Source organism: Esox lucius, chromosome 6 (genome assembly GCF_011004845.1).
Source record: "Esox lucius isolate fEsoLuc1 chromosome 6, fEsoLuc1.pri, whole genome shotgun sequence".
Taxonomy (NCBI): Eukaryota; Metazoa; Chordata; class Actinopteri; order Esociformes; family Esocidae; genus Esox; species Esox lucius.
In genome coordinates, this window is record NC_047574.1 from 23,884,639 (window position 1) to 23,909,053 (window position 24,415).

Genomic DNA, 24,415 nt, shown 5'->3' on the forward strand with positions numbered 1-24,415 from the left:
CCAGGTGTAGCCCTTGGCATTCATATATTTCGATTTTGGTCTTATTTGACCAAAGAAGTCCTTTAAGTGGCAAGTGCCTTTTATTCAGGACTGGGATCCATCTTGCCTTAGTTTTGCTGGATGGCCACCTCTATGAAGAGTCTAGGTCATTCCAAACTTTTTCCGTTTTCCAATAATGAAGTATACTGTGCTCCTGGGAAATAAATTTTTTAGAACCTTCTAGAAATGTACCTATTCTAAAATGTTTGCATTTAAATTGCATTGTGAAGGTCAACAAAGGCAGTACGATATTGTTTTAATATGACATGCATACAATTATAATATCTGTACAATGATTATGTGGCATTGGTAATGGTACAAATAAAAGTATTCTTCACACATCATGTTCAAAACATCTATATGGGCTGTTGTTGAGCCTCACAATCAATTTCAGTTTGTAAATGTACAAGAGATTATGATATACGTCTCTGGACTTAAATGCCAAATAGCTTGCATTTGAAAGAATACAAGTAAACTAAACTCTAACAACGATTCCATTTAAAACTGGTCCATCGACTTCTTAGAATGTACCAAAGGCACTGTAGGAAACTTAGCAGCACAGCACAGATGCTGTTTTGTTTCCAGCAAAGAAAACATCAATAACTCTACAACGTCATGCGTTGTAAAACTGTTATTAGAAGAGCCTTAACATTCCTGCAACATCTGCACCTCCCTCTTTTAACCTCTCCCCTCTGCACATCTGTGTCTCACCCCTATCTCCCTCACTTCAACCCCTCCCCATCTCTCGTATATTGCTCCAGCTCTCCTCTCTACACAATCCCACCTCTATCTCTCACCTCTTCTCTCTCACTCCTCTCTCTCCACCAAATCCCATCCCCACGCGACTGCTCACAGCGGGCGCCAGGAATGGCATTACCCTCCACCTCTCCTCTCTCCACCACTCCTCTCCCCACCTCTCCTCTCTCCACCTCTCCCTAACAATGCTTGTGCTCCTCTCCTTCGTCTCTCTTGTCTCTTCTTTAGTCTTAATTGGAGGCTGTGAGGGCGGCCCAAAGCTCATTAACAGACCAGTGTCGAAGACTCATCCATCTTTTTTTATTACGCCATGACGGGGCTGGCCGTGGAGCGGCCCTAACATTTGTCATCAGCCTTGTTCACTGATCACAGGCATTTGTCACACCATCCCCTGTGCGTGAATGCCATCAGCCGCAGTGACAGCGCCGCGCCAAGGAAGTCCCATCGACACACACATCCGTCAGCAGCAGGCTTCCACGCCCACAGGGACACACACTGCAATAAGGCTCCTTACAGAGCTTATGAGGACCGAACTTCTGCTATTAATTACACTGCTTCCAATAGAGTTTTGTGTGTGTAATGCAGAGTTTTTTAGACATTCAAACATGGGTTTGAGTGAGCTATTTAAGTAGGACTGAGAAGGCGCATTTGAAGTGATCTGTCTGTACCTTTTGCCTGTTATTTTGCACTTATGGCTTTGCCTACTTGCAGCTGGGTCGGGCGAGAAGAGGCAATACTTCTGATGCACAGCAAACCAAACCGGTTTGCTTGTTATCACAGTGTTTCATCAACTAAGGAAGTACTCACCAGAATCTACACATTTAGAGGAGAATGCATTCACAGGCCTACAACCAGGGACCCAACCTACCACAAGGCAGTAAGCCCATTGTCAATATGCCGCAACCAGGATTCAAACTCATTGATGCAGCTTGTCGTTAAAAGCAAGATATTAACCGCCCTAACACAGTCCCAGCATAGTCTAGATCACCACCCCAAAAGAACAATGACAGCTATTCACTTTCTGGCCACTGAGCGTCAGTGTTGAGTCTACCCTGCCAGCTGAATGACAGTAGGTTCCTCAACCGCTAATTGGACATAGGTGGTTGACACTTAACATCCTGTGGGAAGAAAGGAACTCATCAAGTGTTTTGTGTCACAGTGAAATATCTCCCCTGTCTGGGGGGATTCACTTAGCTAATGAAAGACAGTTCCAGATGTTGCAAAGCCAAGCTTGAGTCAGTCAGTGGGGGATACCCACCCCTGTCTTGTTCTGCCTGGCTAGGGAGCTCAGTGTGTGTGTGTGTGTTTCTGTGTGGGGGCGAGGGGGGGGGGGCAGACACATGCAATTCATCCAGAGAGCTTGCCAGAGGAGTTATGTCTGCTGTTGAAAATATCAATACTGATGGTAATTCATCCTAAATTCATCCCAAACAGTCTCTGAGGTTCTGGAAGTTCCCAACACACACTGTTGATATCCCTGGGAGTTTCCAGTGATCTGGGCTGGTTGACCATGGCTGGCTGACACCTGACTGAAAGTCCTGCTGACTGTGCTGGGATTCACGTAGGTCCTGTCAACCGGACTAGGCCCCAATAACAACTCCTCCATTATAATGTTGGCCTATGAGGTTGGTTGATCTTGTTGGATAAGTGGGTGTCGTTTGGCTGGAGGGAGATTTCTTGGGGAAAGGGGCTTCTTGTTTTGGTTTTAATCATCTATGTCTGTTTGTATTTTCCTTTCTTAAGAGAAAAAATACACATAATTTAAACCCATGTCACTTTTATTTGTCAATATGAATAAAATATATATATTGTTTTTAAACAAAACACATCCCAATCAACCGCAAGAGTAAAACCCATATATTGTTTTCTGTGTTAGATTAAAAGAAAGTGAATGTCTCTCCTGAGTTTTATGATAAAATAAAGAGAATTGCACAGACTCAAATATTGTGTTAATTATTTACGTCATAATGCATCATATATTATCACTTTCATTACATTTCTGTACACAGTTCAAATACAGTTATATATCATAAAACAAACTCTGTTCTATTTATAAAACCATACTGTGTATAAAACAAATGTAGCTACATCTTGTTAAGAAATATACAAAAACGGCAGTTGAGATATATTCACAATAAACATACTGCCTAAGACTTTAAAATGTATGTAAAATAACACAGACACTTGGAATAGTAAAACAGAAAATTTGCATTATCCAGATATCGGTAAGGCATGTTTGTATTGCTGAATATTCTGAATGAATCTATTAATCTATTTCACAGAACAAGGAAATATGTACAAATGGCACCTCAAAGATTTCCATTACAATATACTGAACTAAAAAGTCTGCATTGGAGTCCCAATGCTTTAAGGGCATATTGTGCATCCCAGTCAGAACAATATGAGAGAGTAGCATAGGCTTTCCATTTGGAACAGAATATGCATTTGTGTCATTTGCCCTTACTCGTAACTCACTCCATCATCTTTGGTCTCATTTGTTCTTTCCCCTGTCCCAATAGTGTTCAACACTGCCTTGTCTCCTTAACTGTGTGATCATCTGCTAAAGCCCAATATTTCCCCTCAAGTAAAACAACGTTGTGGCACCCTATACAACTTCAATGGCGATAATGAAGGAAAGAAAGCCATTTCCAAGAGAAACTGTCAGGGGACTGAGGAGGAGCTGTCAAACTCCAGCGATCCATTGTCCAGGCTTCCGTATCCGTTCATTTTCTTCAGTTTAAGGTGGTCGGGGAGGCCCAGGCCCTGGGTCTCTGGCACAGCCTCCTTGGAGGCGAACATCTGGCTGATCTCCACGAACGTCTTGTTCTTGGTCTCCGGGATAACGAAGAACACGTAGACCGCCACCCCCAGACACACACTGCAGAAAACCAGGTAGCAGTAGGACCCGGCGGACATCTGACACCAGGGAGGGACGGACGGAGTGGGTTTAATCCGTCATAGTATGTTGGACCTGACATTCTCATACTCTTTTGATGGACCAGGGCATTTGGCCATGCGGGCTGAGGTTGGATAATGTTAGATCACATGACATGTTAAGTACGGTCATGCTGCATGGGGCCAAAGCCATGACGGGAAGAACGAGTGCCATGCTGAGGACATGTAAAGTAGAACGTCTCCCCTGCAGACCCCCAGGAGACACCTAGGAGACCCTCAGGAGACAGCCAGGAGACCCCCAGGACACACCCGGGAGACCCAAACGACACACCCTGGAGACACCCTGAAGACACTCAGCAGATAAATCCAGCAAAGGCTGGGAACAAAACAGTGTCAGCTGCACCACAGGGCCTCTAGAGCAGGTTGGGTGTTAGGTGCCATGCTCAAGGACACAAAAGAATCAGATAGCATCAGATACCCATGTTAGGAAAGGGCACAGCCAGGTCGAGGTAAGACGAGGGCAGAGGATGTATGTACTGAGAGCCAAGGCGATGACTTACCTGCAGGAAGGGGAAGACAAAGCCCACTGTGAAGTTTGACATCCAGTTGAGGGATCCTCCCACAGTGTAGGCTGCTGGCCGGTGAGACTGTTTAAACAGCTCTGCCGTTATCAGGAACGGAACGCCCGCTACAATAACACCGGTTAATAAACTCAGCACATTGAAACCATCAAAGCTTCCTCACACCCTGTCCACTACATCAAGGTTCCACACACCCTGTCCACTACATCAATGTTCCTCACACCCTGTCCACTACATCAAGGTTCCTCACAACCCCGTCCACTACATCAAGGTTCCACACACCCTGTCCACTACATCAATGTTCCTCACACCCTGTCCACTACATCAAGGTTCCTCACAACCCCGTCCACTACATCAAGGTTCCACACACCCTGTCCACTACATCAAGGTTCCTCACACCCCCTTCTACTACATCAAGGTTCCACACACCCTGTCCACTACATCAAGGTTCCTCACAACCCCGTCCACTACATCAAGGTTCCACACACCCTGTCCACTACATCAAGGTTCCTCACAACCCCGTCCACTACATCAAGGTTCCACACACCCTGTCCACTACATCAATGTTCCTCACACCCCCTTCTACTACATCAAGGTTCCACACACCCTGTCCACTACATCAAGGTTCCTCACAACCCCGTCCACTACATCAAGGTTCCTCACACCCCCGTCGACTACATCAAGGTTCCTCACACCCCCTTCCACTACATCAAGGTTCCACACACCCTGTCCACTACATCAAGGTTCCTCAAAACCCTGTCCACTACATCAAGGTTCCTCAAACCCCCGTCCACTACATCAAGGTTCCTCACAACTCTGTCCACAACATCAAGGTTCCTCACAACCCTGTCCACAGCATCAAGGTTCCTCAGAACCCTGTCCACAGCATCAAGGTTCCTCAGAACCCTGTCCACAACATCAAGATTCCTCACATTACTAAAATAGGGGATTGGCCCAAAAATGCAAACCCACTCCGATGCCCATATAAAACTCCAGGCAGGTTCAAGTTAATGCTAAATCAGAAACCCAAGTCTGAATGGCAGCAACTGTTGGCCATTGTAATGTAGTTGTTAGTTAGTAGTTACTCAGACATTGCAAATAATTAAATTAATATGTTAAGAATGTTGAATAAATAATAGTGTAACATGCACAAATGTGTAATGACTGAATTCAGGTGTTAAGAATAAAACAGTTTTACGGGAAGTGGAGTCACTAATTATACTTGGTCAGAAGTGATGAATATGGAACAGCGTTTGTTACTACATCACTAATGTGGCACTGAATAGGCATGAGCCGAGACAGCATTATTTCTGCATAATTATTTGTGCCTGATCATTGTGGGTGGCGGAGGAATAACACTTTCAGACTGATGAGGAGTTAGGCCCCTGATTCATTATTCATCTTGATTTTCTTATGAGCGGCAGCATTCATCACGTTTCTGATCAATGAGGCGTGAGGAGGCCTAATTAAAGACAGGTTCCCAGGCGGCAGGAGTCAAGCCACTAGGAACCAGAAGGAGAACACTCTCTCATTTGTCTCTCTTACATGGGACATCATCATCATCATCATCACACCAGAGATAATTGGGAGATTAGAGCAAGGCCATTGGCTGTATTTACACACTCCCCATTTTGACCTCCAGAGGGCGCACTTTGCTTACCAGACAATCTGGCAACTCACGTGTCTCTGTGTAAAGCCTGTGTGTGTGTGTTCCTGTAATAATATCTGTCCTTACTCAGACAGTAAAACAAGGAAAATTACACAAAGTGAAGCCATTTGGCCAGTTCTCACTTTAACAAGAAGCTTTATCTGACTTGGGGTTAAGTTTAGGCATTAAGGGCTAAGTTAAGGAGTTAGGGTTAGGTTAAGAGTAGTCATAAACATGAAGTTACTGAGGTTAAGGTTTAGGTGAAATGTTGATTTGTAATGGTACAACATTGACGGTCCTGTGTGTGCACTAGAACAAATTCATGTATGAGCCACTATGTGGCAAGTTTAATAAGTATCAGGCTAATCAATGTAAGATGAAATAAAAATGACAGAACTTGAAGTAAAATAAGGTCAGGCTACCGCATTAGGAAGGCTTGCTATTTAGCTAATAACTTCAATAGAACTGGATGGGAAGAAAGCACAGCTGAACATATTGCCTTCTCAATTAGCCTAGCATTAGCTAGCTAGGTTAATTAGCTTTTCTCGGGTTGATTTCATCAACACAGCTACATCGTTATTAAAAGAAATAATAAATAACAAGCAATAATTTAGTTTGCCTGAGCAGACTAACTAAACTTAAATGCTATAATCTATCAATTTCCCTGCTTCACTCAACACTAAAAATCACATTGTTGTTTGTCTGAATTGCAGATATTTTTCTCCTGCATCCAGCTCCAGCCAATAATGTAGCTAAAACACATAATTTTCTTTCTCTTGCCAACATTACAGCATTACTGAATTTTTTTAATGATGATTCTGACCTGTTAGAAGATGATCGAGAGTCGTTAGTGGTATTTTTTGTGATTATTGCTATGATTTACCTTTTGTAAATAAACAAGAGAAAAAAAACAGAGCTCCCTAGCAGGCTTATAACACAAACAGAGTTTTTTAACAAAACTGTCGAAAGTACCTGTTCAAGTGGTGAAAGACGGCTAATGTTAATCATATACACCACACATGACATTATCTGTAAAGTTACATTATCCAAACCGTGAAAAGATGGTAGTTTGGGTGTCCAGCATGTCAAGAATATTCACAGCACTACCACACTGACCCACATCTGTCTGTTTTACTGGCCATCCCCTACCTTCCCTGTGGTCATCAGCAGGAAGGCCTGGACTGTCCTCAGGTGGCACAGAAAGCTCACTGCTCGGGCCTCTGCTGACCACTCTCTCCATGGACATTCTCTCTTTCGCAATAAGGCGCGGTTACAAGTTTGGCCAACAGAATTCAATTTAGCCCTCTAGCACACTGCAAATCATGAGCTATATTTTGTGTTCTACATGAGCTAAATGTAATTACTTATTGCTTTATGTTGTGAATAGTTGCTGTAAAATTTAAATCTTAAAATTACCTGTACGTTCTGAGACATGAACGACTTCTCATTCAGACTTGTCTATTCAGCAGTATTAATGAAAACCCGCATCCAGAAACACTCTTGTTTTAGGGGATGTTGGTCTAATGTTGATGATGATGTGTTCTTCCATATTGCACCAGATGTTGTTGTTTTTTGGGGGGAGGCCAGAGGGAAGTGCTCATTCTGGAAGTGGTCTCTCTATTTGACCGCTACACAGAGGCCTTTACTGACAGGCTGCTTATGTGTAGTCCTTTCAAGCTATGACTGAACAGCCTCCGTTACCAAATCCAAACTTGATACAGAATTGGGTAGCCTGGGCAATGTTCACATGACAAACATTTGAAGTATTTTTTAAATGGAACATTCAGGCTTGAATAAAGTTTGTAGAAGCTGACCTGGCCCAATGCAGAAGCCAGCGATGATACCCACCACGCATCCAACACTGACGTAGCGCATGAATGGAAAGTGAACCTGTTGGCACGGAGACAGAGTAAAATCTCTCCGGTTATTTCGTCTATTACTATTTACAGCTATTAAATCAAATATGAAGCATTTGTACTTCATCACATCACAACAACCCCCACCGCCATACACAGATATGCCCCCCGCCCACACACGCACCTGTAAAACAAGAGAGAGAGTGATCCCAGCACAGCAGAGACCCATCGCCAGAAACCCCCCAATCATGAGGGGTCTCCTGCCCAGCTTCTCTATGGTGAAACACTATCGAGAGAGGGGCAAAAAGAGACAGAGACAGACAGAGAAACAGACAGAAACCCAAAGAGACAGAAAGCAACAAAACGTTAACTGAACCATTAAAAGATGAACCAATGAATGAGCAAACTAAGCCCATTCCACATGTATAGACTCACCCCAATGAGGCCAGCGATGATCTCAATGGCTCCTGTACCCACTGTAGTGTACTGGATCTCTGGGCCCGGGATGCCCGCGTTCTTAAAGATGTCATTTGTATAGAACCAGATCTGCAAGAGAGACAGAAATGTAGGCACAGGTGGCGTAACCTGGCACAGGTGGCACCGCATGGGCACAGACCACTCAAATTCAATTCAATTCAATTTGGAGCTGTTTGGGAGGTTGACTCCGGAATGGGGGATAATGAGCAAGAGGAGCAGATGGAGACCGAGAAAGCAAGCCATTAAAACATGAATACACTGCTCCAGACTATCTACTAGACTGATAGAACCAAGGCGTGAAACCGGTCACCTCTACTTAACCTACAACCTAGCCAAAGCCTTACACAACCCCTTCATTCTCATCCCCATCCTCTCCCTAACCATCTGTGTTTCAGTGCTTGTTCAGATGGAACGACAAACCTCATAAAAAAATAAATATATAACTACAAATACATGGCAGAGAGTTCTGCCCCCAGACCGTTAAAGTGTACACTTCCTGTCCTCAGCACCCTGGTCATCTTATGAATAATGTATGCCTCTCAGTAACTTAATACAGGAAGGGATCTGATAAATGCATTGCTAAAAATTTATTCATAGTTTTGGATGCTCTACTACATGGTAAAACCATGTGCTTGTAAAAGATGAAGAATAGTTGGTATATAATTTACATTGTCATTTAGCAGATTCTCTTATTCAAAAATACTTACAGTTAGGGCATTGACCTTCATGATGAAAAAATAATCTCAATACCCAATACATTTGTGTGGTTTTCAATATTAGTTAGTAAAACATTTTCCAGTGCCAAAATGAGACAATTAAGTGAAAGCAGGTTCATTTAGAATATCAAAACAGTTTTGTAAGATCTGTGTGCCTGTGATTGTCACAAGATGCATGAAGGTTGGGTTTGGATTTTGATCATGGACGAGCTTTGGAGAAAGAGAAGAAGCTAAGAGTACAAGGATCTTGGGAGAGAGAGACAAGAAGTTAAGACAAAAATAATAGGAAGAGAGGGTTAGTCAAGGAAGAGAGAGATATACAGTGGATATAAAAAGTCTACACACCCCTGTTAAAATGTCAGGTTATTGTGATGTAAAAGAAAGAAAAGGCTTCCGTCTTACCACCCTACCCCATAGCCCATTCATTTGAAGAATACGGGAGATTGTTGTCATATGTAGCACACAGCCAGTACTTGCCAGAAATTCCTGCAGTTCCTTTAATGTTGCTGTAGGCTCCTTGGAAGCCTCCCTGACCAGTTTTCTTCTTGTCTTTTCATACATTTTGGAGGGATGTCCAGTTCTTGGTAATGTCTCTGTTGACTGTCTTCACTGTGTTCCATGGTATATCTAATGCTTTGAAAATTATTTTGTACCCTTCTCCTGACTGAAATCTTTCAACAATGAGATCCCTCTAATGCTTTGGAAGCTCTCTGCTGACCATGGCTTTTGCTCTGGGATGCAACTAAGAAAATATCAGGAAAGTCCTACGAGAAGAGCTGCACTTTATTTGTGATTAATCAGTGTCACTTTAAATGATGGCAGGTGTGTAATGACTTCTATTTAACATGAGTTTGAATGTGATTGGTTAATTCTGAACACCGCTACATCCCCAGTTATAAGAGGGTGTGCACACTTATGCAACCAGGTTATTGTAAGGTTTTTATTTTTCATTTTTCCCCTCGAAGATTTCAGAATTGTTCACATTATAGCTCACATTAAAAGTGGAAAAAGATCTGACATGATTTATCTTTGTCTCATTCTTTTACATCACAAAAACCTGGCATTTTAACAGGGGTGTGTAGACTTTTTATATCCACTATAGAGGGTAACAGAGAGAAAATTTGTGAGAGAAAATGAGTTAGAGAGAGGGTAAGAGACAGAAAGAGAATGAGAGAGATCAGGTCAGAGAGATACTGGGTGAGAGAGACAGAGGGTCAGAGAGAGACTGGGTGAGAGAGACAGAGAGAGACTAGGTGAGAGAGACAGAGAGAGACTAGGTGAGAGAGACAGAGAGAGACTAGGTGAGAGAGACAGAGAGAGAGACTGGGTGAGAGAGACAGAGAGAGAGAGACTGGGTGAGAGAAACAGAAAGAGACTGGGTGAGAGAGACAGAAAGAGACTGGGTGAGAGAGACAGAGGGTCAGAGAGAGACTGGGTGAGAGAGACAGAGAGAGACTTGGTGAGAGAGACAGAGGGACAGAGGGTCAGAGAGAGACTGGGTGAGAGAGACAGAGAGAGACTGGGTGAGAGAGACAGAGAGAGACTGGGTGAGAGAGACAGAGAGAGAGACAGAGAGAGAGAGACTGGGTGAGAGAAACAGAAAGAGACTGGATGAGAGAGACAGAGAGAGACTGGGTGAGAGAGACAGAGAGAGAGACAGAGAGAGAGAGACTGGGTGAGAGAAACAAAAAGAGACTGGGTGAGAGAGACAGAGAGAGACTGTGTGATAGAGACAGAGAGAGACTGGGTGAGAGAGACAGAGAGAGACTGGGTGAGAGAGACAGAGAGAGACTGGGTGAGAGAGACAGAGAGAGAGACAGAGAGAGAGAGACTGGGTGAGAGAGACAGAGAGAGACTGGGTGATAGAGACAGAGAGAGACTGGGTGAGAGAGACAGAGAGAGAGACAGAGAGAGAGAGACTGGGTGAGAGAGACAGAGAGAGAGTGGGTGAGAGAGACAGAGAGAGACTGGGTGAGAGAGACAGAGAGAGACTGGGTGATAGAGACAGAGAGAGACTGGGTGATAGAGACAGAGAGAGACTGGGTGATAGAGACAGAGAGAGACTGGGTGATAGAGACAGAGAGAGACTGGGTGATAGAGACAGAGAGAGACTGGGTGATAGAGACAGAGAGAGACTGGGTGATAGAGACAGAGAGAGACTGGGTGATAGAGACAGAGAGAGACTGGGTGATAGAGACAGAGAGAGACTGGGTGATAGAGACAGAGAGAGAGTGCAAGCAGTGTTAAAACAGGAGTACCTGACAGGGATAGAGGAGTAAGAAGAGTGGAGGTATAGTGAACAGCAGTCTTACAGCATCGATGCCGGAGAGCTGCATGCCGATGTTCAGGACCACCACACTGAGCAACTGCCAGCGCACACATGGGTCCAGTAACAGTTGCCATACTGACACAGTCTCCATGGACGACAGAGAGCGCTGCTCCTCCTGCATCTCCTCAATCTCCAACTGGATGTTACACTTGGACCGGTACCACTTCAGTGCTGATAAAACAGGTAGTTACGACACTGACCCAAGGAACATGGCACTTACAATTATTGTGAATTAAAGACTGAAAAATATATTATTCACAGTAAAATCCACAGTGGACATCATTCTTTGTTCTGTATCTCTGAGGCCAAACAAGTCCTGTTATACCTGAGTTCATTCTGGCTTTTCAAGGACAGCTTTCTTATCTATCTTCCTAAATCTTTTATGCTGTTGACAATATTTTTATATTATATAGAAATTTGAATTGTGTAATGATTTTTTCTTTTACGTTTGACATTGTATTTCTCAGGAATAGTTAGGTGACAATTCAGGGCTGTACAAAAGTTTATTTTCAGCATGTTTTCTTATTGCTGAATGAGACTAAATGGATCAGCTCATTGGTGGATTTAAAACATTTCTCAAACCTGTGGGTCGGTTTGTGGTTCAGACCAATTACATTGCAGTCTGAAAAAGATTTTTATAAATTACACACTGTTTCCTCCTACTGTCTTCTCTGCTGCAGCGTGGACAGTAGTTAACAGCCTGGGCGCTCACTAACAGATTGCCTAACAAACAGAGCACACAGCCGATCATGGGCTTACCCCTCCTTGGAGGCCCACCTAAAGACCTGGAAGTTTGCCAGGCAGCCTGATTGCAACGTGATGATTCACTTCTGCTTACAAATATCTGCATTCACCAAATAACTCTTTTTTTTTGTGTATGCCTCAAAACCAGAGGAGTCAAACCGGTTCCACGGAGGGCCGAGTGTCTGCAGGTTTTCTCTCTCACCGTACTTAATTGACTAATTAGGTCACTACCTGGTTGTTTAGGTCTGAACTGGGAACCAATTTAAAGGAAAACCCAAAAACCTGCAGACACATGGCCCTCCGTGGAACCAGTTTGAGACCCCGGCGAGTCAAAACAAATCCAAGTTGCCCCAAAAGGTTGGCACTTAGCTAGAACAATATGATTGATGCAGAACAATAAGCAAAGCATTAAGATTATATAATTCACACACTAAGCACAGTGTTTATTCTTGTCCTGGCGAGGTATAGAACGCTAACCTGTTATGGTGGCGTGGACATTATGCTTCTCAATCAGCAGGTATCGGGGGCTCTCCGGGAACCATGGCAACAGCATCAGTTGGATGAAGGTGGGTATCACCACCAGAGACAGGAAAAGCGGCCAGTGCTCCTCCTGTGAACATGTTGTCAGTATCATAACCTCCATAGTGGTCCACACAACCTCAAATATGCAACACGCTGCCAATGACAAATTATTTTGTTGTTTGCTGTCACTGTGAATGATCCACCTAGATTCAAGAGAAACTCACAGCCATTTAATAACATCAAATAAACGTGTCCAAAGGCTCACTTGGAAATAATAAGATGGCTTTTTTCCTTTTACATTTTCTGACAAGTGAGAACACAGATGTCATTTTCCCATTTTTCATAAAACGTTTTCATAAAATGACATTGGATGAACTACAGTACACTGGGCACCGACCCACAGGTGGTTGGAAGAAGATTAACATTGCGTTGACATCCCGGCTCCAAGCACTTTCTTCATTCGGCCGAATACAACAACCTGAAGCACACAGCCAAGACAATATTGGTGTTGCTTTGAGACAAGTCTGTGAATGTCCTTTGTTAACCCAGCCAAAGCCCAGACCTCTTTGAACATCTGTGGAGACTGAAGTTGACCGACACTCCCCATCCAATCTGACAGAGTTAGAAGTGACTTACAAAGGATGGGAGAAGCTGCCCAAACCCTTGGTGAAGGAATACCAACTTCACATACCCTTATAAGTCTCTGTGCTACCATAAGATGAAATGGGTTTTCGGGCTTTTACAGAACATTGGCTTTGCGAGGTGCTGAGGGTCCAACTTCCAGACCCTCTGATCCAGCCCAAAGTCCCAAGTCTCAGGGAGAAAGTAAGAGGGCTGTGATCAGAGATTACATTGTTATGGTTACTTCAGAACACAAGTGGAGGATTTAAGTACAGGACAAGCACCCAGTTAAGGAATCCTGCTAAAACCAGATTGGATTGAGAGATATTGGGTTACTGGGATAAGACTTTCCTGGAAAAACGTTTGAGCTATAGATATAGATTTGAGTAATCAGAGTTGGGTGAACCTCTTGAACTACGCTTAGATAATGACAATCTCTACAATGAACCCTTTCGCGTGAGAACTTCCACGCTTGTAGTGTCTTGACTTGAGCAGTGTCACTCACCCTCCTCATAGAATTTCCCACACCTCACCATTCCTCAGCCAATGTAACAATTGCAGGCAGAGACGCAAAAACATCCAACCAATTTATGTGCATGCCAGCACAAAAACAGATAAAAACAGAGAGCAATGATCAGTACCATTTACACTGTATTGTGTAAATTCCAGAGAGAAATAATGTTGACCTATTACTGAACCTTGACCCTTAACTCTCCCTTGAGCATTAACCCTCTCACTGGGTGGACACATGGGTATGTTTGTACCTGTGACAATGTGGACAGAAATGACTATTTCTGGTAAGCCATTGACCCTACTGAAGCCCATTTGTGATTCAGCTACTGACACCTGCACAGTTCACCACTGTGCCTTTCCTGCACACACACAATAAAACTCTTAGATTATTGGAGCAAGCTAATGAATGTACTAAACCAAAAGATGTTGGATTTATGAATTTGCTAAAGCTTTGCATAAAAGCTCATGGACCACAGGCAATATCAGGCTCACCATTATTACTTCTATGGCATGGAGCAGTAAAGTCTCCCCCAGATATACAGTCAGGGAGGGAAATGGGAGTACTGACCATCCATTAATCACTGTTGGGTGGTGAAATTAAAGACTGGAGATGGAAGTAGCGTGGTGAGAGCCTGTCTCCAGTGATTCAAGTATGCCTATAACTCCTAGATTATTATGTCTAAAATGGCCCCTACAGCCTTAAATGTTAGAATGTGGTTATTTTTCTCTAGGTCTGCACACTTTGTCTCCAATGATTTGGCTCAAGCTGAAGTGTATTCAGCTGATCTTTCAAGGGCAGCAATTTTTTGGCTATGTGAGAAAGATGGAGTGGTTATGGCCTCTGTTTTAATTATTTGAATTCCTTAACAGGTGCAGCGCTCAGTATTTAGCTGATAGACAGGCAACTGTTGGAGGCTCCTCATGAGGTTCCTCCATTACTGGGGCGTCACGTTTCCGCATGGTGGAGGTGTCAGACAAGGCCTTCTTGGCCGTAGTTAGCTCATCACTGGACCTCTCCAAAAAAAAAGATGCACTATAAAGTCTGAAAATGTATTAGTTGTAAAAGGAGTGAGAAAAAATTTGTATTTCAGGTGCTGTTAAAGAATACAGGAGCCCTAGTAAAATAAACCTAGGACACCATGTCATTGGAATGACCAGGCATCGAATAAATTAAACTGTGTGTTTAATAGCAGTAAAAAAATTGGCACCTTTAAGTCTTTAGACACCATCGGCTAGTCACAATTTTCATCTGAATGTTTTACAGCACATTTGTAAAAACCCAAGGGATCCGTTTGGGAACATACTAACAGAATTGGGAACATATTAACTTCGTCCTGCAACCAAAGCCGTGCAAAGTAGGAGTGATGCAGCAGAGATATTCTAACTGCGGATAACATTCCTTAAGTTCAGCATACTCACATACTTAGAATACTAGCTTCTCAAGTCATTCAGTTTCCTTCTAGTTAACCAAATCACTTCAGCAATAAATTTAGCTACTGAAAAACGACAAGAAAAAATGCTATAGGCCATCAAATTGTCCGATGACATCACACCATTCCTATTGCTATCTAGTCTCATTGTTTTTAGCTAGCTATAATGAATTGCTAGCTAGCCTACAAAACGAAATGCTGACCTTTCTCTGAATCATATAGCACTCAGTCCTACACTAGCATAGTGAAATGACATTAGAACATGCCATGCTAAATGTTATTTGTTTATTTGAAAGGGATATTTTTAGCAAAATTAAACTGTCGATAATTCCCTGTTGGTTGCATCCACACAAAAGACTCTGTGCACCAGCGTAGTGAAGAACTTCCGCTTTTGTCTACAAGTCGGTATTGCAGTTTCCGGTTTACTTAGTAATACTCATCCTTACTTTAAACGCTAGACTAGAAATAGTCAGAAAAGGCGATTTTTTATATACTTCCATGTAACGCAGGTTTAAGCGCAATTAATACTATATAGGACCAGATGTTTACTTCCTATGCCAGTTGTTATTTTTCAGTTTCATTGTGAAATGAGGTTACAGCAGTAAAATAAAAGAGGAGACCTGTTTTGGTGCTTTTTTGAGGCTATGGAATTTTAAGCTTCATTCAGGTTGAAGAGGCTGAACGAAGGTTCGTTTCAATTTACATGCTATAGGGATGCGCTAGAGTTCCAGCTCAGCCAGCGTTCTTTTGCCATTTCTTTGGCTAGGGTGAATTTTTAAGCGTTCTATTGTCCTGCCTAATACTACACTAAAAAGAAATACTTCGCTAACTACCTTAGCCGATAGCCGGCCGGCACACCACAGTAAAGTACTTACCCTCGTAGTTGTGCAGATAACTCGATATGTAGAGTTTAAATCCCTTGTTCCGCTTGCTTGTTGGAGCAGGGGACCAGGCATCAACAATTCGATGGGCATCACTAATGCTTATTTTAGGCAGGTCTTGGAGACATCTACTAAAAACTGACATTTTGGGCGACGCGGGTGATCGCCTTAAGTAAACCGGAAAATGATATGCCGACATCTGGCTAAAGCGGAAGTTCGTCCATACACTTGTGCACAGAGCCTATTACGGCCCTGCCTCTGGTCACTCAGCGCGGTCGGAATAGCATGGGAATGCTACCTCTTTCCTGGACATGGACATACCTTTCCCAGAAGTTCGTGTAGCCCCAAGACCTGGGCAGAGAAGACCCCAGCACAGATGAAGATGCTGGGCACAAGCCCAAGGAAACCACGCAGATTCTTAGGAGCTATCTCCCCCAGGTACATGGGCACTGCACCCAGAGAAATCCCTACGTGACACAACACAATGACAAAAAGGATGCTTTTACCAGTGTGAAATTATTAACTTAAACAGTCAACATTAAGCTAATATTCTTTCCATTTTTACATTTGCAACTTGGTCCAGTAAATATGCCACGTGTACCGTATACATTAACTTTCCTGACTGAACCTTGACCCCTAACCCCAACTCACACCCCGGAACATTAACCATCCCACTGAGTGGACACACTGGATTGTTTGTACCTGAATGGATCCCTGTGACAAAGCGGCCTAAGATGACCATCTCAGGTGAGCCACAGATCCTGCTGAAGCCCATGAGTGATCCAGCAATGAACACCAACACAGTTGAGTTCACCACTGTTCCTTTCCTGCACACAAACAAACGCACACACACATTATGGTTGTCCATCTACCAATAAAATGTTTAGATTATCAGAGCCAGCGAATGAATATACTAAACCGAAAGATGCAGGATTTATGAATTTGCAAAAGCTTTGCATAAAAGCTCATGGACCACAGGCAATATCAGGCACACCATTATTACTTCTATGACACAGAGCAGTAAAATCTCCCCCAGATTTACAGTCAGGGAGGGCAATGGGAGTACTCCCTACTCATAAAACCCTGTTGGGCAGTCAGATTTATCAGATCATAACAGGACTCGTAAATAGTTCTCTTTCATTTGCATGTCCAGGCAGAACGTGTGCATATAGGAGATTATTAAGTTTTAAGTCTGTACTGAATACCAAAAAGTCTTTCAATAGTTGGGCAGAGGGGACATAGAATGCACCCACTGCACTCCAACGAGGTGACAGAAAGAGTGCCCTCTGAAGGTTGGAGGGGACAATGTGTGTATTCCATGGAGTAGCGGGTTGCAGGAGTCTGACCTCGGTACGTGGTAAGTGAAAACTGTGCACTCTGAAGGGCAAACGAGACCAGGGGAGAGACGGCAGGGTCATCCCTCGGGTCAGAGGTCAGAAGGTCACTCAGAGGTGATCGATGGAAGTGCAGCCCTAATGCTCTCAGTGGTGTGTGCATGAGGGAGAGGGGCTCAGAATGCCAAACAGGGTGGCAGTAAGCAGAGCTCCAGATGTTGCAAAATGTCTCTGAGGCTGCTCATGTCAACTGGCCAACAGCTAACCTGCGGCCAAAGAGTCTGGAGGGTACAGCCATTGGCAAAAAAACAAAATCAAAGGACAACAGTTTCCAAATCTAACCCCACTAAATATCCCCTGAGTTCCTTTTAACATTTATTACGCATACAAATGTTTGAATACAGATGAACATTCTCTTGAATGGGGGACAAAGAATATTCAAATACTAAAACCCAATACATTATTATAGAATCATACTGTATAAACCCTAAGTAGTAATATGTGTGCCTACACTATTGTTTGTCTCTGCTTGTGTGAGTCTCTGGTAGTGTGAGTCTCTGGTAGTGTGAGTCTCTGGTAGTGTGAGTCTCTGGTAGTGTGTGTCTCTGTGAGCGTGTGTTCGGCGAGTGTGTGTCACTGGGCGTATGTGCATGGGGAGTGTGTGAGGGTCTCACCTGCCAAACCTGGTCACAAGCATGCCCACCATGAGGGAGCCCAGTAAACCTCCGATGGCAAAGACAGAAACAGTGAGAGAGTACATGAGGGTCAGAACCTCCCCATCCAGCCCTGTGCCATTACGACTCACTGATGTCCTGTTGTAGAAGTCTTTAATGTACTAAGAGATTGAATAAACAGAGTGTGTGAGAGAGAGAGTGACAAAGACAGGAGAGAGTATTATCATCACAGCGTTATTACTAACAATATGGATTTCATTAATTACTGTGATCTTGTTTCGACACCGTTAGATACCTATTATCTCAATATATCTCACTGAGCAAAATTAAGTTCAGAGGGAGGGTCAGAGAGGCCATAAACCAAGTAATCAATTCAACGTGAGTGTTTGTGTGTCTTCCAATCATAGAATTGGAATGATCAACTGTTGGTTTTGCTTTACTTCAGTCGTTAACCAATTAACATTAAAAAACACATGATGGAATGGTAATTACACTCTACTTCCCTATAAATGTGTGATTTGAACACAATGTTGGCTGTGTGGGCTTCCACAGATGGAAGCCCACTGGCTGAATATCAAGAAGCATCTACAATATGAAATGTATTTTCATGTGTTTAACAATTTTAGTCAATGCATGACCCAATATATGTAGTTTCATAGTTTTGATGTCTTGGCAATCTTCTTATAGCCTAGGCCATCTTTATGTAGAGCAACAATTCTTTTTTCAGCTCGTCAGAGAGTTATTTTCCATGAGGTGCCATGTTGAACCTCCAGTGACCAGTATGAGGGAGTGTGAGAGCGATAACACCAAATTTAACACACCTGCTCCCCATTCACAGCTGAGACCTTGTAACACTAACGAGTCACATGACACCGGGGAGGGAAAATGGCTAATTGGGCCCAATTTGGACATTTTCACTTAGGGGTGTACTCACTTTTGTTTCCAGTGGTTTAGACATTAATGGCTGTGTGTTGTGTTATTTTGAGGGGACAGCAAATGTACACTGTTATACAAGCTGTACACGCACTACTTTACATTGTAGTGTCTTCAGCGTTGTCACATGAAAAGAACAAAAATGTGAGGGGTGTACTCACTTTTGTGAGATACTGTATATGTGTATATATATATATATATATATATATATATATATATATATATATATATATATATATATATACATACACAGTGGGTATAAGAAGTCAATCACTGACAGTTATGTAGGTAGGCTGAAACATACACCCAAATGGTGTTTTATGGTGGATTTTCCCTTTAATTTGTATCACCTAATGAAATAAATAGTCTGGTTAAGTTTAAAATGAGAGACAAAAGTTGTGTTTCCCTGCTCAGATGTTCCATGTATCAATCAATGGCTGCATGCAATGTCATTGTGCAGTCAGACACCAGATTGCCCTAATACTTGTCTTTAGCTGATAATAACAATACCCATTCATGGATTGTAATATCTGGCATGTTTCAGCAAAACCTAGGCAGAGGACAGTCCAAAGTCTGAAAGCAAGGAACAGATTATATGAAATGAAGGATGTTTTTAAAGTATTCATTAGTGTGAATCTGTTGAGAATTTTTTTTTCCTTTTTGCAACAAAAAAAATTCAGCTGACATGAACATTTTTTCTGGATGAATTTGGGTAGGTCTCTCACATTTGCTTGGTTCCTTATGGAAAACTGTAAATGGTTTATGCTGCAAAATCATATTGTTCGGGACATGTTATAAGTTTAGCTAAACCCTAGCCAGTTTCCTAACAGGAAAAATTTGAGAACACTAAAAAGTCAGATTGCCTTATCCAGAAGGGACATAAATATAATCCAGTAGCCCCAATAGTAAATTGTATCTGTGTTAGCATTAGCTCTAGGAATAAATTAGCATTACCTTTGTGATGTAGAATGAAGTTAGCATTCCCTTTGGGCTGTAGGGTACAGTTAACATTGGCTTTGGTCGTAAAATTCAGTTAGCATTTGCTTTGAGCTATAGTATGAGGCATATGGCATTTGTTTATAAATGTCAGAATCTACAGTAATTCTAACTGCATGACATCAACATTCCTTCTGATAAAGATATCCATTCAATCCACATTCCTGATGAAAAACCCTTCACAGATGCACACACAGTTTGAGCTACCCCACACTGACTCACTGATTCATTGTAATTTTATGCGGCTAAGCATCCGACCTTCATAACTCTTGCCATGGCGAACAGTATTAGCTACAGAATTGGCAATACTAAGAACACACATCATCTGATGTAAAATGTGTGCATGTAACGCAATGATCCCACAACGCTTCCATTAACAATAATGCATTGACACTTTTGGGTTATATTCTGAATTCCACACAATTAGCATCAGGGTGCATAAAAGTATGGAAGTGAGGAATATAAAATCTAGAGTATAAGTGAAGTTGTGTTACCTCTGCTGGTGAGTTGACCACCGCCAGGTTATAGCCGTAGAGCATGGAGCTCCCGAAGGAGGTGAGGAATGCCACCGCCAACAAAGACGAAGTCAAATGCTGCAGAGGGAAACAGAAAGGGATAATGGGAAGGTATCTTCATGTTTAGTCAGTCTGGGGCCAGTGTCTCCTTTACAGCTGAGCCCTGTGTTACAGAGAAAATGTGTATGTTAGGTATTTCAGAGAAAATGTGTGTATTAAAGTTGACCTAAAGTTGACCTGTCGTAAACCAACTGCGAATATATTCATCGTATTTCTTTCGTTAAACTTTACTCTTAATGAATACATTTTATGCTGACATTCATAGACCAGTGTTTAATATTTGTTTGTATATGAATGACAGTAAGATTTCTTTACTGTTGGGCTCTTATTCATCTCTTCCATGGCCTTTAGTTTGGAGGAATCCATGGGTCTGAGGAACTGTAGGTACAAGCCACACTTAACATGTTAATGATGGCACCATTTCTTGTGGAGAACATTAACAATTCACACACAACCACACACACACACATTGCTATTTCTAACATTCATAGCTGTGTTGGTACAACTGGGATGAATATTATTAGGTGCTGATCCTGATTTACCCATACATATTATTCCTGGGCATTACTGAGTGACATAAGTCCATTATTTATGTGTTCATATCAGGAAACAAACTATGAGTCAGCTTTAAGAGACTTAAATTACCTTTTTTACTCTAGGACAGATTTGGATGAAATACAGCTGCATAGACTAGATCCACTGCTGTGTACACAATTTCATATGAACAATAATATGTAAAAACAATTTTCAGTTCACACTAGTAATGAGAAACCCAACATGTGAAACGCAATACCTTGGCCAGACCTGAACGGCATATGAATTCACAGAAAATGTTGTTTACCTAGAAACGACATTACGCTCTCCATCGAACAATGTTTCTGTTTGCTCCCCAAGAACTATCTCCTTTTCTGATTCTGTTTATGGAACCGGAAGAACTTACAGAACCAGACTTGCTACATCACCGATCATTTCACTCAAATACACACTGAACAATGTGTTGCCTTAAGACCTCTGTATTGGTTTCTGTATTGCATGCAACAATTGCAATTCTCACTTTAGAAAACTTATATCTGATGCAAATCTCCCATCAACACTAATTTATCTAAATAAAACTATACTGTAGTGAAAAACAACATTAGCCAAAATCTGTTTTACAGGGTAACAGTACAGTAAACTAATCAAATAGCAAATTCTCAATATTGTCTCTTATAATTTTAGAAAATGTCAATATCTGCAGTAATAGTAAAATTATGTTTTTCCACAGTAGTATTCACCCATCATTGTTGAGACTGACTGTTGTATTTGCCTAATGATTTCTCAACATACAAATTATTACAGTGTTTTGACTTTGTGGCTAGGGCAAGCGGTCAGTGTAGAAATAGTTATTATTATCTGAGTGCAAAAATTCTATTGGGTTCATTTGAAAAAACATGTACTACAAGTGAAGGGATATAACAATTTAAAATACAATATTCTCAAAAATTAATGATGAATACAAAAGTAAAAAGTAACGAGAGTCACACTAAGATATGAAACATAACTGGACAATCATTATTTTGAATTAAGCATAATGTTCTTGTAATTCATCTATCTTCCACATGGGGAGGAAACCCCACGTGTAGCAACTTAAAAAGTGTAGTTGAATAATTGATGGGGTTTCAGCGTATTTAATACTTCTAAACTTCATAAACTTCTATATACACGCAGACTCATCAAATTGAAATGGAAATGTTGATAAATATTGATTGAAGATAAAGGCGTATGGCGAATATTTGTATCGAATTCCAACTAAATGTTTTCAATGCATTGCCTAGACTAAAAACAATAGGAGACCATGGTTTTGTTCAAAAGGGTCAAAACAAATAGCAAATCTGGAGCGCGTGAATTGAACACAACTTCTGTGGCCGCTATGTACATTAAATTGGAATTAAATTGGAATCTTACACACACCCACATCGTAAAACACTCTGGAGTGAAATTAAATTAATAAAAAGCCATGTTTACGTATAGGTCCACTTGAAAATGAATAGAAAACACACAAAACGACCCTGCCGTCTCTCCCTTTTTCCAACTAGGGGAAAGTTGTGGTCTTCATAGTAGGATTCAGTTTGCAGCTACAGGTCAGAATCGGATAAACAGGTGTCGGACGGGCGCTACTGGATGAAAATAATGCTTGCTTGAGCTTATTGCTCAAGTCACCAGAATTTTTGTCCACGATGCGTTACTTCACGATTTCCCACATGGACCAATTAGAAACGTTGGATAACCCCTTTAATTGTGTGCATACTTAATTTTGTTCCAATTATTCGTATAGCCCACATACACTGCATCTAATTATGCACTAGACAAGAGTTGAAACTATACTACAGTTTTTAGACGATTTAGATTTTCATTACAATATTTAGACGATTTAAAGTCTATTCTAGTCCAGAACCAAAGAACGAAGGCCATGATGTTGATTTCTCCCAGGTCAGGTCAGGGAACTTCATTTAGCACTGGTCAGATGCAGCCAATTAGGCTTTTACTGAACACACGTGAGAAAGGTTGTGTAGACTAGACATTATCTTGTGACATTTAGCCTAATGATTATAACCTCTTCTTCAGAGGACAAAAGTATGATGATGCTTAATAAAGTATTGACTTGTCCTTGATCATGCGTTCTGATTAGTTCTAAGTAAAAATGGTTTAGGCCTAAGTAAGGGACATACATTGTTGGGAGCGATTGCTCTGTAACATTTAGACACCTAGCCACCAATATTTAGGCGACAGCGCAATGTCAAAGTAACTACTTTCCGTTATATTTATATTGGATATTGCGTAATTTTGAAGATAAAGATCATCAGTAAATAGTGCGGATATCGACAAGTTTTATTTGAGCAGTACGTGGCACAAGATGCATATCTCACAGATATAACACGTTTATAACGATGCCCTCCAATATGGCAAAATGTTATCCATTGAGTAAAGAATTTTGACTGACATAAGCCTAATAAACTAAAAACATTTCTCAAAAACTTTAATGAACAGCTACTGCTTATAACTTACCGATGTTATTTTACTCCGTGGCGCAATTATAAGTTCTTCAGCCATTTATAAATCGTTAATTGAATAGTTCCCCTTACTCTCCAAGCATCAAGGTTCAGAAAAGTATGAGGTTCCAACTACTTTCTGTTTGAAGCTACCGGCATCACAGTAAAACGCATTTTGGGAAGGCAGGCGTGGTCATGTTGTTGAAACTCAAAGCATCTACCGCGTCTGGGTCCTCCTCGAGTAATGCCTTCCGCTTAGGTTAAGTGGAGACCAGTGTCATCACATGATGGCGAACAACGTGATTCCCAGAGAGACACATGCTGAAATCAATTAGGTAAGTGAATTTACAAAGCCCGAGTAACAGCAGTCTGGAAAAGAAAGAATGCCCTTCATAAGCCTTTACAGTTACAGTAGCTTCAAGATGAGGACGCCACACTCAAAGTACAGCAAACTTTTTTAACGATTCCGGTCTCCTGATTTTACCAGGCCTAGTAAGTCACATGCCCGGAATTATACAATTAATTACAGTCACATTTCATTAACTCCACGTATGTACTGCAATGAAGGAATATAAATTAAAAGAGATATGCTATGATTGTCTTGTGACTGAATCGTTAACCATGACTGAATTAATCAAACTGCTCAAACCTATAAGCACTGAATCAAAACCTTATATTGCTGAGTAAAGGTATGTGGCTTTTAATGTTACATCATCCCCTTATTTCAACTAATTTTGTAGTAGTAGGATTAAGCGCAAATAATTACTCTGCGCTACAATATCAAGTTATGGTGTAATGTGGTGCCTAAGTTGTAACAATACATATTCCACTCATTACCGAATTTGGTAACGGTTTCTGATAAGGGT

At 41.7% G+C, this 24,415-nt stretch overlaps 1 protein-coding gene across 3 annotated transcripts; it reads right to left on the bottom strand.

The window, feature by feature from the left end:
• Positions 1-2,675: 2,675 nt before the first annotated feature.
• On the bottom strand, positions 2,676-23,878 carry slc2a15a (solute carrier family 2 member 15a). Of its 3 annotated transcripts, none has more exons than XM_010866469.3 (13): positions 23,566-23,878; positions 20,836-20,898; positions 20,440-20,538; positions 18,017-18,177; positions 16,711-16,835; positions 16,330-16,475; positions 12,519-12,651; positions 11,281-11,468; positions 8,211-8,321; positions 7,960-8,061; positions 7,734-7,809; positions 4,251-4,378; positions 2,676-3,711 (listed from the first exon to the last, which is right to left on the bottom strand). In XM_010866469.3, exons 1-13 carry the CDS (start codon positions 23,608-23,610, stop codon positions 3,457-3,459), a joined length of 1,632 nt encoding a protein of 543 aa, XP_010864771.1. In that variant the 5' UTR covers positions 23,611-23,878; the 3' UTR covers positions 2,676-3,456. The 3 variants fall into 3 exon arrangements, with proteins under 3 accessions (XP_010864771.1, XP_019902662.1, XP_019902663.1); XM_020047104.2 differs by lacking the exon at positions 2,676-3,711 and adding an exon at positions 3,718-4,066; XM_020047103.2 differs by lacking the exon at positions 20,836-20,898.
• Positions 23,879-24,415: the final 537 nt, after the last annotated feature.